The sequence below is a fragment of the Podarcis liolepis genome (genome assembly GCF_965112155.1).
Source record: "Podarcis liolepis genome assembly, chromosome: 2".
Taxonomy (NCBI): Eukaryota; Metazoa; Chordata; class Lepidosauria; order Squamata; family Lacertidae; genus Podarcis; species Podarcis liolepis.
Window position 1 is genome coordinate 32,276,575 of NC_139555.1, and position 18,216 is coordinate 32,294,790.

General features: G+C 40.5%; 1 protein-coding gene across 11 annotated transcripts in view; it reads left to right on the forward strand.

Moving 5' to 3' along the window:
* MBTD1 (mbt domain containing 1) overlaps nucleotides 1-18,216 on the forward strand; it is a 56,003-nt gene that overhangs the window by 18,957 nt on the left and 18,830 nt on the right. For 6 of the 11 annotated variants that reach the window (XM_083487141.1, XM_083487137.1, XM_083487140.1 and 3 more), the window contains 11 exons: nucleotides 4,053-4,170; nucleotides 5,740-5,874; nucleotides 6,664-6,752; nucleotides 7,207-7,441; nucleotides 7,713-7,768; nucleotides 7,899-8,003; nucleotides 8,445-8,592; nucleotides 9,797-9,879; nucleotides 10,969-11,203; nucleotides 12,218-12,295; nucleotides 18,025-18,216. In XM_083487141.1, coding sequence (XP_083343267.1) covers nucleotides 4,053-4,170; nucleotides 5,740-5,874; nucleotides 6,664-6,752; nucleotides 7,207-7,441; nucleotides 7,713-7,768; nucleotides 7,899-8,003; nucleotides 8,445-8,592; nucleotides 9,797-9,879; nucleotides 10,969-11,203; nucleotides 12,218-12,295; nucleotides 18,025-18,216 — 1,474 coding nt within the window. The remainder of the gene's footprint in view (nucleotides 1-4,052; nucleotides 4,171-5,739; nucleotides 5,875-6,663; nucleotides 6,753-7,206; nucleotides 7,442-7,712; nucleotides 7,769-7,898; nucleotides 8,004-8,444; nucleotides 8,593-9,796; nucleotides 9,880-10,968; nucleotides 11,204-12,217; nucleotides 12,296-18,024) is intronic. The other 5 variants (XM_083487138.1, XM_083487147.1, XM_083487145.1 and 2 more) reach the window with 1 other exon arrangement.

Here is an 18,216-nt window from a genome sequence, read left to right on the forward strand (position 1 = left end):
AGTGCAAACAAATGGTCGATTTGTTCCAAGGAAGTTGTAAAGTCTTATCTGGAGCTTTCCCTAGGCTTAACTTCATTATAGGGTTGCATGATTTCTACAAAACACACCAAATTCCATCAGTAATATTACTAAAAGCTTTGCATCTCAAACATTTTGCCCCACCGCCCTTCTGGAAGAGGGGAGGGTGTCCTATGGAAAGTATATTTTTTGTTGCACAAGTCCCGTTTTTAAAGCGAATGTGCATTGGATGGATATGGAATCGTTAAATGCAACAGATCAGGGTCACTGTGCAGAACCAGCAAGAATCTTCATCACTTTTTGCTCACCATGCAGACCTGGCCATATGTGCTAGAACTGGGATTGGAAACTTGTGGTCCTGCGGATGTTACTGGACTCCCAACGCCCATGGCCAACGATCAGGGATGATGGGAGTCATTGTCCAGACACAGGTTCTTTATCCCCCTGTACTGGTAATAGTACAACAGACAAACATGACAGCTACTAGCATTGTTCTCTGCATCAGATAGTGGATGGTCTTAAACCTATGCACACTTGGGAGTAAGTACCATTGAACTCAGTAGAAACTGTTTATTTAGTGCATTGTAACCTGGTTTTCAGATGCAATTTATTTATAAACTGTATGTAATTACATGAGGAATATTTTCCCCCTTTTCACTAGATGGCACTGATGCATTATCGGCTTACTAGCACTCCTCCCCCTTTTTAAAATGCAGATATTATTCTCAATCCAGAGAGATATGTGAGGTCTGCATGTGCAGTGGGGTTTTTTCTGTCTGATTCCATGCAGCAGCTTTGTCTGAAGCAAGCAGTTATTTAAATTTATGCTAGTTTTTTAAAAAAAGAAACAAACAGCAGTTCATTTATTGTGGGGTGGGAGAGCCTGCTCTTGGGTGGGGTAGCCTTGTGCTTGCACCCACATGAAGGGAACTCTGGATTGTGGCCACTGCACATGCAACAGATATATCAGGTGCACCTGGAAAACAAAAATCTTGCACCATAGTTCTAAAGCCCCAGAGGCCTTAAATATTTCTGCCTGGTGTTTTTAGTGCATTTGAGAAAAGCCAGTAGTAATACTTAGCTATTCCAGGCAGAGAAGTTACAGGGTCAGCCTTTTTTTTTTGGGTTGGGAAGCCCACTTACATGAACCTGGACCTTGCCCATCAAGACCTTCCTGATTGCAACTTACCTTGCAGGGAAGGCGGCTGTCCCTCCCAGATAATTCCTCCAGAATGTGCGCTGGATCAGAGTGGTGGCCCAGGCAGACCTTCCTTTTATTGGGAAGGAGCCCAAGATGGATGCCTTCATCATGAGTTCGAAAGGTAAACTTGTTCTTATCTGTATGCTTATGGTTCTGCTAGTAAGCGTATTGCGCAAGAGAAGACAGTATGCTGGATATACACAGTGTACCATCGTTTCAAGGCCACGAGACCCAAACCCATGATGGCTTTCTTTGGAAGCGACAGCCATATGGATTGGTGTAGGAGGAACTAGCAGAACCGCGATCTTCACAGACAAGGACAAGTTTAACTTTCTGCTATACCCCTATACCAATCCGAAACTTTGAAACCCGATGCATTCAATTGTGTTTCAATCGAACGGAGTTTTTGACAAGCACGTGTGACTCGCAGGGATGTATGGCCCCAGTCTCTTTCTCTCCATATGGCCTACCTCACAGGGTTGTTGTTAAATTAAATACTAGAAAAGAATCACTGCTGTCCTCCTGGCAAAGTTCCTGTGGGTAACAGTTTGGGACAGGTTGTGTGCGGAGCTGCAGTATGAGATAGGATGGGTGCATCTGTGACTCTGGGGCGTGTGGTTCCTTATGACAATCTCTCACGTGCCCATGGCTCCAAAGAGCTTGACAAGTCCTCACTGTAGCCATTGCGCCACATTGTGATATTTCGTAACTAAAGGAATAGACACCACACATACCGTCAGCTAGGTGACTCCCTCTGCAAGCATTGCCCTCCTGGCCACATTTTAGCTTCAGTCATGCCCAGCAGTATTTTTTCCAGTACTTTACTTAATGGAGAAGGGAAACCACAATAACTTTTGAATCACGGATTAGAACTTGACCACTTAAAAGGTCTACTTCACAAAAAGGCCAAACAAAGTATATCAATACTTTTCACCAAAATTTGAAAGAAATACAGTGGTGCCCCGCAAGACGAATGCCTCGCAAGATGGAAAACTCGCTAGACGAAAGAGTTTTCCGTTTTGGAGGTGCTTCGCAAAACGAATCTCCTATGGGCTTGCTTCGCAAGACGAAAATGTCTTGCGAGTTCCTGCGGTTTTTTCCCCCTCCCCCCTTTTTCTAAGCCGCTAAGCCGCTTATCAGCTGATCCGATAAGCCGCTAAAAGCCGCTAATAGCGCTAATCCGCTAATCCATCAATGGGCTTGCTTCGCAAGACGAAAAAACCGCTAGACGAAGAGAATCACAGAACGGATTCTTTTCGTCTTGCGAGGCACCATTGTATGTGATTTCTTTATAAATGGGGAAGAGGTCAAACTTTTAAACTTGTTGGATCTGTGATAATTTTTATTGGATTGTTCTTTTTTGGGGGGGGGTACTTTCATAAACCTCATCAGGTAGACCATGTGTATGCAAAATTTCAAATTCACTAGTTCTGTTAGCTATAGCCTGTTGAGACTTATCATGATGGAACTTGATTAACTGTAGAAGAACTGCCCTGCTTCTATCATCAGCATTCCCACCCCCCAATAATACTCAGCCTAAATCTGTTTTCTGAACCTTGACAGCACCTGGCCATAAAGAGCTGCTGAAACCTCCTCCTCCTCCTCTTCCTCCTCCTCAAGAGATGATCTAGTAAAGACCAGAATTCATTCAAAATCAGAATGTTCCTGTTCACAACTAGATCAGTTTCATTCTGGAGATGATACATTGCTGAAGATACACTCATGTTACTACTTCTGTATAGTTTTCATTTGATTTTCAGTCCACTATTTTAACTAGTCAGGATTTACCAACCCAATCCTCAACATGTTTACTCAGATGTCCCACTGAATTCAACGGGCCTTACTACTAAGGAAGTATTGAGGGCTGCTGCTTTAGGTCATAATGCCTCCAGATTTGTCACTCCCAGACTTCTATGTATAGCTTCCAAGTTGACGGCACAAATATTTAATGTGGCATGTATATTTTCTGCTAAAGCACTCCTTACTCCCTAAGAGTTTAAATAGACATGTTTTCAGTTAACATTCCCCTCATGTGTAAACTATTTACCTTGCCAGAAAAGTAAGCTTGGTTGCCCTGGAATCACTTTCTGACACATCTGTGTAAGGAGACTGACTTATTCTTGTAGCTTCTCAAGTATACTTTAGAAGGAACTTGAGTATTTCCACAGCTGGATTAACTGCATGCTTTTCTAGCATGTGCAGAAAAGAAATTTATTCTTGCAGTAGCCCATTTTAAAATATTAATCAGCAAATCTTCAAAGGTATTTCATCAGTTCTTCATTAATTTAATTCATTATAGCAAACTCTATTCATTTCCTATTTAGTCCAATATCTCTTCCCATTCCTGTGTTGCGCATTCTGTTGTTCCTGTTCCTGAAGTAGTTAAAATCTGCAGAAAGTGCGTATTCCAGGTTCACCCACAAATGAAGTCATTTTCTCTTTTTTAAAAAAAGAATTGCAACTAATTTCCATACATTGACCATTGCTAAAAAGGGAAAGCTACACAAATCATTTTCTTCACACAATACTTTAAGGAAGTGATGCTACAAGGAGTCGTTAATGCAACAAAGAACTTAAAGGATAATTCAGATTTTTAAACTATGAGGTTACTGAAAAATAAAATTACCATAAAACCTCACTGGTTGTGGCGGGTGAGAGAGGGAGGGATTCACTGTCATCAACAAAGGTAAGCCATGAATTGACCAGTTTTACAAGCAGTAATCAGATAGCTTCCCCTGGAAAGAAAAGCCAGAGAGCTTGGCTAGTATTAATAGGTGGAAATAAGTGTTTTTATGAATTAAATGGTTTCTAACTTATTTTCCTAACATTGCAGGCACCTATGGGGACTTGCTGGGGTGACATCTCAGAAGGTGTACGTGTAGAAGTCCCTAACACAGACTGCAGCCTACCTACCAAAGTCTTCTGGATTGCTGGGATTGTAAAATTAGCAGGTTATTAACTTTGAATAAAATAATGCATTTTAAATTGTAACTGTCTCAATAAATAATTCAGGGATTTGAGCAGGTGTATATATTATTTAAAACAAAATGCATAGCAGAATGGATAAGTCTTCTGTGTTGAATGGCCTGATACTCAAGGTTGCCATAGTGGGGCAAGTTCCTATTAAGTCAACAGTGGTTTTCCAAGCAGATCTGTTTGAAACCCTGCCTATAAGGGACGATTCTGCGGAATTTAAAAGACTGTCATATTCAGATCTTGAATGCTACAGACACTGTTAATTGTAGACTTTGTTCTCATTCTTCAGAGGGTGATAAGAAGTAATTGTAATTTTTATATTATTAGAGCTACAATTTATATGTTTTCAACTTTAGGGGTTGAAAAACTTTTCCTTTGAGTAGTTTCCGATTCCTGATAAGTCTCTTGCTTGTGATTTTGAGCTAAGACTCATAATTTCCCTGCAGACTTCATTATGTGAAATTCCCTTTATGATCAACACACTGCTGTCCTCCAAGCAAAGCACTCTAGGTGTTTGAAACAAGGTTATACACTCATGGCTTGTGGCTCTTTCTTTCTCTGTGACCTTTGAATGTTTGCATTGAGATAGCAGTTAAAGCACCAGCATAGGTCAGGCAAATTAATCCAGCTGAATTTGCCAACAGGCTCCCAACACATAGTTTGAGAAGCCTCATGTAAAACAAATTGCCTTAAAATCGAGGGAAAAAATATATTTCAGGGCCATGTCTTCTAACAGTATACTGTGCAGGGGTTGCCAACCTTTTTGAGCCCGTGAGCTCATTTACAAACTGGAGAAATGGTTGTGGGCACTGCATGTACGCAATAATAGGCGCCAACTCCTAGGGGCCCAAGCAATTTTGGCCCCTCAAATATTTTTTTTGAGGTGGCCGGGCCCCCTCAATATTCAGAGGACGTCACACAATGTCCCTCCAATACTTTGGAGAAGCTGGTGCCTCTGCACTCACGGCAACCTATTATATTGGCTACAATAGATTGCTTCATTCAAGCTTAATTTCTGTGGATGAAGAGACCTACGAGGACCCTGCTGGTGACCCCTAGTATAGTACATTCGTACCTTGGAAGTTGAACGTAATCCTTTCCGGAAGTCTGTTCGACTTCCAAAATGTTTGGAAACCAAAGCACGGCTTCTGCAGCCTACAAGCCAAGCGGAAGCCGCAGAAGCCCCGTCGGATGTTCAGCTTTCAAAAATAGTTCACAAACCGGAACAGTTGCTTCTGGATTTGCGGCGTTTGGGAACCAAAACGTTTGAGAACTAAGCTGTTTGAAAACCAAGGTACGACTGTAACATCAATGTAGGAACTTCCCCTGTTGCCAAAGTACATTAATCTCCTGCACACCTACTCTACTGTGGTGCCTCCCTTCTTTCACAGCTCTAGTATAGGCAGTGGCAGCTGAAGACCACTTCCAACATCAGCTCGCTTCCTCTGGAAGCTGTTCCAAATGAAGGGGAGTGCGTGTTTGATTGTGGTGCATTTCTTCATTAAGAGTAGCATGGATCAGCATGAGATTTCCTTCTCTTTCAGGTTACAGTGCTTTACTAAGATATGAAGGCTTTGAAAGCGATTCAAGTCTCGACTTCTGGTGTAACATCTGTGGTCTTGATATCCATCCGGTTGGTTGGTGTGCAACAAGTGGGAAGCCTCTAGTGCCGCCTCGATGTACGTAAATCTGACTTTTAACAGGCTGACCTTTAGTTTAATTTATCTTATGCTCTCTGTACTGATCCTTTAAAACTTACATTACATACTCTCTTATTAAAAAATTCCTTCCAGTAGCACCTTAAAGACCAACTAAGTTAGTTCTTGGTATGAGCTTTCGTGTGCATGCACACTTCTTCAGATACACTGAAACAGAAGTTGCCAGATCCTTCTATATAGTGAGAAGGTGGGGAGGGGTATTACTCAGAAGGGTGGTGGGAATGGGTGATTGGCAGATAGCTGAGATGAGCCTGAGATGAGCTATCTGCCAATCACCCATTCCCACCACCCTTCTGAGTAATACCCCTCCCCACCTTCTCACTATATAGAAGGATCTGGCAACTTCTGTTTCAGTGTATCTGAAGAAGTGTGCATGCACACGAAAGCTCATACCAAGAACTAACTTAGTTGGTCTTTAAGGTGCTACTGGAAGGAATTTTTTTATTTTGACTATGGCAGACCAACACGGCTACCTATCTGTAACTGATACTCTCTTATGTTAAGTGTAAGTCTGATATCACAACATCTGTATATCTCTCTCTGTATTTATCATATGAATGGATGTGCTAACTCCATTGTTGTCAAACTCACATTGTTGTCAAAACAGCTAAAAGTAGTTCACTATGATAACGTATCTGGATTTCCAGTAAATTCTGAAGACAATAACTTTTTGACATTGTTCATTCAGTGTCTTGCAATACAAATTTTCAAAAGTGGTTAATGTCTGTTTGTTTTCCTGAATCTTGACAGCCATTCAACACAAATACACAAACTGGAAAGCTTTTCTGGTGAAACGACTCACTGGTGCCAAAACCCTTCCTCCTGACTTCTCTCAGAAGGTGAGGCTGGTTTCAAAGAAGACCCTTGTCAGCCTTTTTGACTTATTTATTATAGTACTTACAAAATGCTTTTGAGGATGAATACTCTAAAAACTGTTACATAAAAAAGTTAAACAGTAAAATGCAATATGAAAATCAGAATTGGAGCGGAAAGCAAAAGCTGGCAGCAACAACAAAAAAGCAGCAACAGTTGGACCAGAAACAAAAGTTTAAAAAGCCTAAGTTATGAGACCATCACAGGAAAAGCTCTTTTCCTAGTTGGCAGTCTAAAGTCTGAAAGTGATGGTACCTGTCTTTGTTTACTGATCATAAAACTGGGTGTGGAAAGGGGAACAAAACAGGGGAAAGCACTCCCTGTGATACTTGTGGGCAATAGCAGATTCACATAGCCATTGTTGTAGATGGGTATTTGCAGAGGTACATATGTTAACGCTGCACGATTATATATTTTCAGGTGTCAGAAAGCATGCAGTATCCCTTTAAGCCTTCTATGAGAGTAGAAGTTGTTGATAAAACTCATCTCTGCCGAACACGGGTAGCAATTGTAGACAGCGTAATTGGAGGCAGGTTAAGATTGGTATATGAAGAAAGTGAAGACAAAACAGATGACTTCTGGTGCCATATGTACAGCCCACTCATACATCCCATTGGTTGGTCTCGGAGTATAGGACATCGGTTCAAAAGATCTGGTAAGCTCCTCTTGTGCAGAGTTTCCCACAAACAAATTAATATATCACATTGATGTTCACATCAGCTTTCAAGATATGAGAGTCGGACAGAGGAAGATGCTTTGAGGTTTGCTTGCTTTTTAAGCCATCAAGTGGTATACATTTTATGGAATAAAAGTATTTTTTAAAAATGCTTTATTTGGTTTTGGTAGGCGTTTGTATTTTTAAAAGGTCACATGTTTGAAGTAGTAAATTAGAAATCTTCAACTTCGTTTTTTCCCCTTTTTCACAGATATTGCCAAGAAACAGGACTCTTATTTTGATGCACCCCCACATTTATTTGCTAAGGTATGATGTTTTGCAAGGAACTTGATTTATAATGGAAGGAATTGTTCATCAGCATTGAAGCTGGAGAAGCAAATAGACTGTGATGCTGACCTGTGTTGCTTCCATTTGTTGCCTCAAAATGTTTCTTTAGGTAAAGGAAGCCGAGTCAAGTGGAGAATGGTTCAAGGAGGGGATGAAATTGGAAGCCATAGATCCATTAAACCTTTCTGCAATATGTGTGGCAACAATTAGAAAGGTAAATATATTAGTTTAATTTTGCTTGTAATTTCCGTTGCTATTGCTCTTAAGTGAATTTTCATTTTGTGTATTTATGTATTTTATTGTGTATTGCACTTCAATATATAATTAGTTGTTTTGTGATTTTAAACTATTGCAAGGGGGCGGGGAATTATATTAAACAAACAAATCATGTGGTCTGCCTCTGCTCCCTTAACTCATGTTTTTAAGGAATCAGGAGCATTACATAGGTACTGGTTGTAACCAGCATAGTGTTGTACAAAAAATTCAGGAACCATATGGACAATATTGTTGTTTGCCTTAAAACAGGGTTGCCAAATCAACCAGTAGCTGAATTTCTTTGAAAACTTTTGCTCTTCACTTCCTGGTATTTCCCCACCTTTAAATTACTTTAACTTCTAAATCTTAACTGCTGTTTGTTTGTTTTTTGTTTATCTAGGTATTAGCAGATGGATATCTTATGATTGGGATCGATGGCTCTGAGGCAGCAGATGGGTCTGACTGGTTTTGTTACCATGCCACCTCCCCTTCTATATTCCCCGTTGGTTTCTGTGAAATTAACATGATTGAACTAACTCCACCCCGAGGTATTCATACCTTCTTGTGCATAAATCTATACATGTCTTGCAAGCCGTGTTGTGTGAAATAATTCATTTCTTTTTCCTTAAGCTTGTTTGCAAAAATCATATCCTTTACATCTCTCTTCAAACTCTAGTTTGGAGTTGCCGAACCAATCGTCGTTTAGCAGACAAGTGTTTCATTATTGCTTGCTTAACTATCCTTTGGCTGGCTGGGAATGTTGCAACTCTCTTTTTCTGACTTGGTTCTCCCGTTTGCTTTTTAGTCAGTGCAGAGTAAAGGAGTATAAGAATTGCCACTCCTGTGGCTTGCTGAAGTGGTGTAGATGGGACAAGCAGCTAGGCTAGGTGCATTACGGTTTAATGCCACCTCTTCATTAGTTATGATATCCTCAAAGTAAGTGGCACTCTTCTCACCTGTCTAGGCCAGACTGGCCTAGTAACAGCATATATTCTGCCTAGTTTGATCGATTGCTTCCTGTGATTTCCCCCCTAAAATCTGGGCTCAAGGTCATCCAATGAATCTGGTTGGCAGGAGATTCAGGATAGGCAAAAGGAAGTACATTTTTGCATGACAATGTGTGAAATTCTCTGCCTGATATGTGAAGGCTACTATCTTAGATAGCTAAGGGAATTGGATAAATTCATGCAGGGTAAAACTGTCAGTGGGTATCAAGGGTTTTTTGCTTTTTTGTTTTGCATTTAAGGTTGGTGGGGTGGCCTCTTATTCAGAGCTCTGTCTGTACATTTGTGGTCCTTTATTGCACTCTGGCACTTCTGCTGAGGGAAGGGCTATGATTCAGTGAGAGATGGCATGTTTTGCATGCAGAGGCTCTAGGGCTGGGTTCCAATGTTCTTCACCCCCAGTAAGTGTTCCAACTAGTGTTGTGATCTGCCAACATCTGGAGGGCCCTCAGTTGAGTCCCTAGCATCAGCAGTGAAAGGGATCTCTGATAAGGTAAAAGAGACCTCTGTCTGATACCTTGGAGAGCTTTTGCAGGGCTAGATGGACTGAGGATCCCACTTGGGAGGAGTAACTTCATAGTTTATTCTAAGAAATGTATACCCTGTCCTTCCATGGTTATCAAACTGCTTGGGGCAGATTGTGTGTGTGTGTGTGTGTCTGTCTGTCTGTCTGTGTGTCTGTGTGTCTGTGTACGGATCAGGGCAAATGTTTTTGTGATGCTACTACATAACTGTTAATCCCTTGTAGGTTATGCAAAACTACCTTTCAAATGGTTTGACTACCTCAGGGAAACGGGTTCAGTAGCAGCCCCTGTGAAGTTCTTTAACAAGGTAAGACCAAAATATTTCACAATTGTAGTGTACCTACAATTTGTGGTGCTCATTCCTTTGTCGGCAGCCCCATAGAATTTAGAAAATGTCTTCACATGTAGCTGTTATAGAAAAGCATCTTAACTATAAATAGAATAGAGTACTGGCAGATAAGTACTTTCAGTAGATTCACCCTGTGGATTTAAGACTAATGAAATGCAATGGTGGTTGAAGAAGGAAAAGAGTTTTCCCAGTATTGCAATACTGGCATTTGAATCCTATATGAACACCTTTAGTTGGAACAGGAATATCATAGCTGGGATGTAGTGAATGCACCCATTTCTGTGCCTCTCTTCCTTGAGGATATGCAACACTGAAAAACTCAGATATTTTATGTCATGTATACAAGTCTTGTTTTGCATGACCATACCAAATTAAATTAATTTTTTTAAAGAAAAGCTTATTAAATAATTGGTTCCATTCTGAAGCCCACACTTCAGTTTCCAAAAACTGAATATATTAGAGATTCGATTATAAAAAACCTTTATGTTTAACATGTTACATTAAGGGCTTTCCATTTTCACTTCTGCACCAAAGTGCTAGGAAACTACAACTGTTGAAAGGGCCACACCCTCAACAGATATATCATTTAGGCAATATTGATATGGTATCCTATCCTGTGGTTAGTTCCAGCTTTACCACTACCTTGGGGCTGGATGGCTGTCAGTGGTGGAGTGGTGGACCTAAGTATGTACCAGATTTTTCTGTTCACTGAAATACATACCTAAAGCTTCCATTCCACCTTAAAAGTACCAACTGACAGCTAAAGTAAAGCATGACCAGGTAACTTGACTTGGGATCTCATGAACCCAGTATTTATAGCCAAAGTGAACTAAAGGTGACGGTAGAAAGCTCTAGGAGATCCCATGTGTTGTGCTGGATCATCTGTTACTACATACCTTGGTAGAATGAGAGTGCTCACAAGTCTAAGGAAATGTACCAGGAGAGAGAAAGGTTCTGTTATGGGAGAGGTGATTGTGAACGTGTTTTAATCACAAAACTTTGCTTTTCAAAGCAATATGATGTACTTGTCTTACATCTCTGTTCCAGGAAGTTCCAAACCATGGGTTTCATGTTTCAATGAAGCTGGAGGCTGTGGACCTCATGGAACCTCGTCTAGTATGTGTGGCTACAGTAACTCGTATTATTCACCGTCTGTTGAGGATACATTTTGACGGCTGGGAAGACGAATATGATCAGTGGGTGGATTGTGAATCTCCTGACCTCTACCCTGTAGGGTGGTGTCAGCTAACGGGTTACCAACTACAGCCTCCTGCGTCACAATGTAAGTTGACCTTAATTTCTCTCTGAACTTTCTATAGCTGAAATGTAGCAGACCTCTCTATGGTAAAATTTTTCATATCTTTGTTTCTATTTTTAGATTTCGATCTATTTGCTGCCAGGTTACCAGCTAGCGCAAGGGTGTAGTCTGGGCAATCAGCTTGGACTTACACAATGCCATTTGCTTAATACTCCAGAGCTCAATCCGTTTTGCTCTGTAGTCAGTAGTACTTCAGGGTGTTTGTCTTATTCTGTCCCTGTTCGCCACTGATATTTGGAAGGCAAATAAGAAAGCAAGTTGCTTTTAATGCAGTATTATTGGGAATACTGTATGGTCATGTAGATTAGCAAGTAATTTTGCATTTATTACTTTAATTAACTAATTTCTTACATGCCCCTCAAGGTAGTTCACAAATATACAATAAAGAGATAAACATTGTATGTGTTTGCATTGTTACTATATTTTTATCCTATTGTTCTGACTTTTGGTTTATTTCTCTGGTTCATTGCAGTCTTTTAATGATGCCCTTACAATGATCAGTTATAGTAGAGTCATATAACAGGCTTAGCAGCTTGACTCTATTAGTTATCAGTTGTACTGAGCATATTTTAAAAGGCAGAATGGCTCTGATTGGCCCAGATGGTGTGCATTTTGTATGGTAAAATGATTTTACACGTGAAAGTATTAATCATTCCTGACTTGGGGGAATGATTCTATGTCGTTTACTACCCTGCAACACAGTTGTTAATTCACATCTGGATCATTTTGCTTCCTATCACGTTATAATCACTTTGTCAAATGCAGGATCAAGTAATGTGATAGTAAAAGAAATGAGTGGCTCCGTCTAAAATGTCAAGAATATTCTGCAGTTTCAAGAGGCACAGGGCTAAAATTATACTGAATATAGGTGCTGCTGTCCACGAGGCTTCTGAAACACAAAGCATCTCACCTGCAGTGTTTCGCCTGCACACAAAAAGGTGTTTAAATTCCCTTTCTTTTTAAAAACATATATTTCAGCATCAAGAGATGGTCAGTCAAGCTCGTCAAAGCAGAAGAAAAAGTCAAAGTCACAACAATACAAAGGACACAAGAAAAGTGGGTAACAAAAATTATTTGTTTTTACCTTCTTGCTACAAAACTGCCTTTTTCTCTCAAGAAAAATGATGGTTGTGAATGATGCTTTCTGTTGAAATGTTTTTCAAGCTTAAAGTGCATTATGGCACAAGGAAAACTTTTTAAATTGAGTATTTTTTTTGTCACGTGAAGTAAAATAAAGTGCAAATATAAGTATTTTTTTAAAGCAAACTCTGTGGTAGTTTCTACTTAATATCTTGGTTTCAGTTTTAGGTCCTTTCATAGAAAACCTTTTCTCTCCAGAATGATAAGAGATTGATTAATTTTTGTTTAGGGTAGTACTGTCATCTTCACCAAGATAAGATAGATGATATATTTTATTAAGCCATGTTGTTCATAGAACTAAAAATTAGTGCTTTTTTTAGATTCACATAGAACAGGCATAGGCAAACTCGGCCCTCCAGATGTTTTGGGACTACAACTCCCATCATCCCTGACCACTGGTCCTGTTAGCTAGGGATGATGGGAGTTGTAGTCCCAAAACATCTGGAGGGCCGAATTTGCCTATGCCTGACATAGAATTAATTTCAGTCTAAAGTTAGAGAATACTGTAATCGGTTATAATAAGTATACAGAGTAAAGTGAGGGTGAGTGTAGAAACAGAAATGAAGGATTATTTTTTGAAGTGAGAGCTTAGAAAAAAACTTCAGCATAGAATGTTTTATTGCGTGTCTTGACCATTATAAGGTTAAGTTTGACATTTTTTATATTTTGCTTGATTGGTTTTCATGCTGGTCTTTTCATCTGAAAGATGACAGCTTTTTGTGGCTACAGGAGCTGGCAAAATTGATCTGTAGAGTTAATACCTATGGAGGGTCTGAGACACCGGAAAGACTTCCTTGCGTAGGGAAGTGTAATGAAATTGTACTATATTTTAGCCAAATTAGATTTCAATTTGAAAACTTTATTTTGGACAGGCACACATTACAGCTGAGCTGTTAAGTTTCTCTTAATGGCTCAGCCTACATGGAACTTTTAATTTTGTTCCAGGCAGTGTAGAACATTAGAACTGAATTGAAATCCATTGTACATTGTATTCCTTTGTATTTTTATTCTGAAGCAAGTCCCACAGGCCTGGTTCAGATACTTGGTTTACAGTTTGCTAAACCATGATTTTTAGGAGCTGGAAACAAGTGATGGAACCACCCCTCCCACCTTTGACATCTTCCTTCCACCTTGCTTACACTCTGGTTTAATAAAACCACAGTTAATAGTTATGTCCAAAACAGGAAACTGTAGTTTAATGTTAGTTTTACCAATAAGGATTTTAAACTCTGAAGTTGGTTTAAGATCCTTGTTGGTAAATCAGTATTAAACCACAGTTCCCCATTTTGGAAACCGCAGAGAAGGTTGGTTTGATTAAACTAGGATGCAAGCAATGAGGAAGGAACATGTGATCTCGGTGCTTGTTCCCAGTGCTAAAACTGGGGTCGCAAGCTTGGGAGTAGAACATACAAACCAGTGGATAACCTTACCTGAGTGTGTTTGGGATTGTAGCCTCAGCCAAATTCCTTCTGAAATGCCAAGTTTCCCACTTATATTAACAAACGGAGAGCATGACCAGTCCGTTGTATCTGGAGCGGGTAGGAGCGTGTGTGAATTGAATGGGGATGGAGAGGAAGGTGAATCCTGGTGTATCTGCAAACATACTGTATCTTGCCCTGTAGAACTGGCACATTCTTTAGATTGAATTCTGTTATTTTATTGGGAAATGGAATGTTTATTCTTTTTGGATTTCCAGAAAGGCTCAAACACCTGCAGTTTGAATCCCCGCGACGGGGTGAGCTCCTGTTGCTCGGTCCCTGCTCCTGCCCACCTAGCAGTTCAAAAGCACATCAAAGTGCAAGTAGATAAATAGGTACCGCTCTGGCGGGAAGGTAAACGGTGTTTCCGTGCGCTGCTCTGGTTCGCCAGAAGCGGCTTAGTCATGCTGGCCACATGACCCGGAAGCTGTACGGCGGCTCCCTCAGCCAATAGAGCGAGATGAACACCGAAACCCCAGAGTCGTCCGCTGCTGGAACTAATGGGCAGGGGTCCCTTTTTACCTTTACCTTAGAAATATTTTAACTCTCTCTTTCCCCTTTATCATGACAGTTAATACAAAGTCATTAATTCCAATAATGAAGCTCCTTAGTGTTGCTTTAGAGTTAGACAAATTGTAAATTCGCAGAAGGCAATAGACATTTTCAAAGCAATAAGGCTAGGACAAAACCTGTTTGCTAAAAATGAGACGCTAAAATGATGTTGGAGCTTGTTACTCCCTCTGCACCTTTCTTAGCTCAACCCTTAATTTAAAAACTCTTCTGAGATGAAGGAACTGACAACAAGCCTCTTGTTTCATCCTCTTTGTTTGCTTTTGACTTAGCTCTGTGGCAATTTTCTCCTTTGATCTGACCCCATTAAAAAAATTAATGAGTTGGAGCCTTCGGTGAAGTTCAGCTAAAATGCTTTATTTTATGTGGCAGGACCCAACTCCTTGAATGTGTACTATCTGATAGTGAACTAAAAGGAAAGTTATTAATCTGCCTCCGTTTATTATGAGATGAAAACAACTAGTCTGATTAGTCCTAATGTATATTGATTTTCTGCTCTGACTCTTGGCATTTTAAGTTGAAGAAAGCTTTATTTATTCACCATGCTTTAACTGTAGGAAGCTGTAAACCAATGCAGCTGGATTAATTCACGACAGTGCCTTCTTCTTAAAAGCATTTAGTAGTCATATTTATTATATTTATATTAAAAATTATAAGCTGCTTTTTAGCCAAAGAGGCCTCAAAGCAGTGTACAACAGCTACACAATGCAATAAGCATTTTCAAAAATAAATAAATAAAAGGAATTTGCACTTTCTTCCGATGGCTGCTTAGTTCACTTGGGAATATTAGTACATACAAGGTGAGGGGTTTAGGACTTTCATGAACTTTAGTACTTTTTAATGCTGACCAAAAAAAACACTAGCTGTTTTAGATTGTAATGATGAAGACCTTTTGCTTATACCACCTATGTCTGAGAAGTAGACAAAATGAATTGTACTAATCTAGCAAGCATACAGTGAGAATATTTTGTATTGGAACATCGTTACCAAGCGAGAGCTACCACCTTTACAAAGCACAGCTTTCTGGAATTGGGAGAATATTCTACTCTCTGGGATACCCTCATCACCTGGCTCAGAAGGCACGTGTAGCATCTGCCAAGCTGATCCTGACTTTATTAGGCTGCAGCAGCTACTACCGTTTTCTATTTTCTCCTGCTTCTCCCCTCGGCCCAAGCCCAACTCCCAAATTTAAGCCAGACAGAGGGAGCGAGAAAGCAAAGCGCTTGCCAGTCTCTGCTCATTGATGTGCCCGTGGCAAGAAACTGTGCCACCTACCATCAGATAAGCACACAAGTACTTCGGCATGTCTTTGGTCAATCAGATGCTTAAAAACAGGAAGGGAGGTGAAGTGATGCTTTTAGGGCAGGCTTCCTCAACCTTGGCCCTCCAGATGATTTTGGCCTACAATTCCCATGATCCCCAGCTAGCAGGACCAGTGGCCAGGGATGATGGGAATTGTAGCCTCAAAACATCTCGAGGGCCGAGGTTGAAGAAGCCTGTTTTAGGGTTTGTGAAGGAAAAAGCAGCATTCATACCTGTCGGCCAGAGGAGTGCTTCAGACAAGCCAGTGCTGCACATAGACTCATATGTACTGGTAGAACAAAGCGGCTTCCACTTTAAGCCTGCCAAAGAAGTTCATTCCAGGAGAAGCCAGTTCAAGGGTAGAGTGAGTATTTTCACACTTAGGTGGAGATGCCCAGATAGGGGCTGAAGTGAGTTTACAGAGATTACCCCTCCCAAGGTTCCGAGAGCTCAGAGTTCCATAGCTGGAACCCAGGTAGGATAAGGTGGTCTGTGGAAATGGGTCCAGGTCATGATAGTGCTAGGATTATGTTCCCTATCACAATTTAGTTCTTTTTAAGGTCGCAACCAGGTGAAAGGTAAATGTCCAGACTCTTAAGGCTTCAAAACATTTTCCAGACCCTCATCCTTTAAATCTTTATTCAAGCTGGGATGAGCGAGAGAGAGTACATGCCTACAGCCCCACTACACTTTAGACCATGGCTGGTGACAGCTCCTTGTGGAGAATCTGTAAGAAAACAACTGTGGGGCCATGACCTAGAATCATAGAATCATAGAGTTGGAAGAGACCACAAGGGCCATCGAGTCCAACCCCCTGCCAAGCAGGAAACACCATCAGAGCACTCCTGACATATGCATGGGGGTGTCTATATTGCTTAGATCCCCATTGTAGTCTTGGTCTGGATTTCGCTTCTCTGCATCAATGGGAGTTTCTCTCTCAGTGCAAATAGCAGCCTAATCATTCATGCACTTAATGATTGCGTGAAGAATCTCACATCCATTTTGGTGTTGTGTGTTGAGAAAATAAAGGATCTATTTGAGCAAAATGCAGAAATCTACAGAGTTCAGTAGCTAATGTAATATTCTTGTCTTTAACCTTCGATGGCAGAAGCTTGAAATACAAATTACTTTAGGTAGAACATGACAGTTCACAAAGAGCCTCAGTAACTTTAAGGTAGCTTTCCCCCCAACTTTGCAGAGGTTTTATTAGCATGAGACATACTGCAGTGAATTTAATACTAAAAGTGCTATAAAATGGAGCCCATTCTAGTAATACAACATGGAAAATAGAATACCCACCTGCCACTCTTTGGGTGGAAATAATATGTGTTCCCAGAAGGTGGGAGGGTACTTTTGACACCACCCATTTTTGGTTCTCCAAGCATTTTTGCATAAAAACACTTGTTAGTCAAGGACATCACAGAATATTCAAATGCTATCATATTATTCGTTTTTCTCATATTAGTGTGCTGTAGTAGCTGCTGTACATTTTTATTTACATATCCATTCATGATCTGAGAGATGTTGTCTCTCAGAATCATTGACTGATGAGTCCTGCCTTCTGAGTCAAGTCAGAGAAGGTCACTTCCATAGAGTGAAGCTTCTTCCACCTGTTGAAGCAGGAATTCACAGGTAAGATCTTACCACCACCTACACAGAAATTCTTCAGTAAACATAGCTTCTCAGGGTTATTTTTTGAAGTTTTAATACATTTGCCCCATGATTTTTGGGTGGCAAATCTGCATTTTTTATGGAGCAGCTCTTCAGATTGGTCATGTAGGCACTCTTTACTTATCAAGAGACAAGGGATTAGAGGTATCGTAGAAAGTAGTTTTTTGTATAGCAGAGCATGTGCTTAATTGGTGTGACTTTAATTATATATGAAAACCCTTAGTTTGCAGGTTTTACACATAAGTTAGCCTGTGATTTTAAATTTTTACTGAAGAGTAAACCCAGAGGTGAGACGAGCAATATGAAACCACCAATTTTTTCACTAACAAATTTTCTTTTAAGGGTATTTCTTCCATAAAGAGAGTATTAAATTTAAGGTGATTCCTGAAAATGTGTTGTCATAGGAGGATGTTTCATAGAGTTCTGTGGCTCTGCCATGAGTCACCAGCATCACTTTCCAAAATAATTCCTTTGGCTATAGTTAACGAAGATCTGGGCATGCACCGAGGTGTCCATAAGTCCAGTGAGCACCAACTGGAGGCCTTTCTCAGTGAGTGATTAGTCTTGAGTTGCTTTAACACACTTTGATCTAAGTGTTTTACTTTAGTTTGACTTGATGTTTAGAGAGGAAGATACCAGTTGGGAAGAAGCCTGTCAGTTTGTCGAGCGTCCCCATGACAGGTGGGGTGCGGAGGAGCTTCTCTGGTGATGAAGAGTTGACTCCTCCTCAGTATCGAACCCTTCCAGCACAGACAGCCCCGGAGGCCTGCCAGCCTCCCAGGACTAGCAGAGAGTTCAGTCCCAGCCTCAAAACAG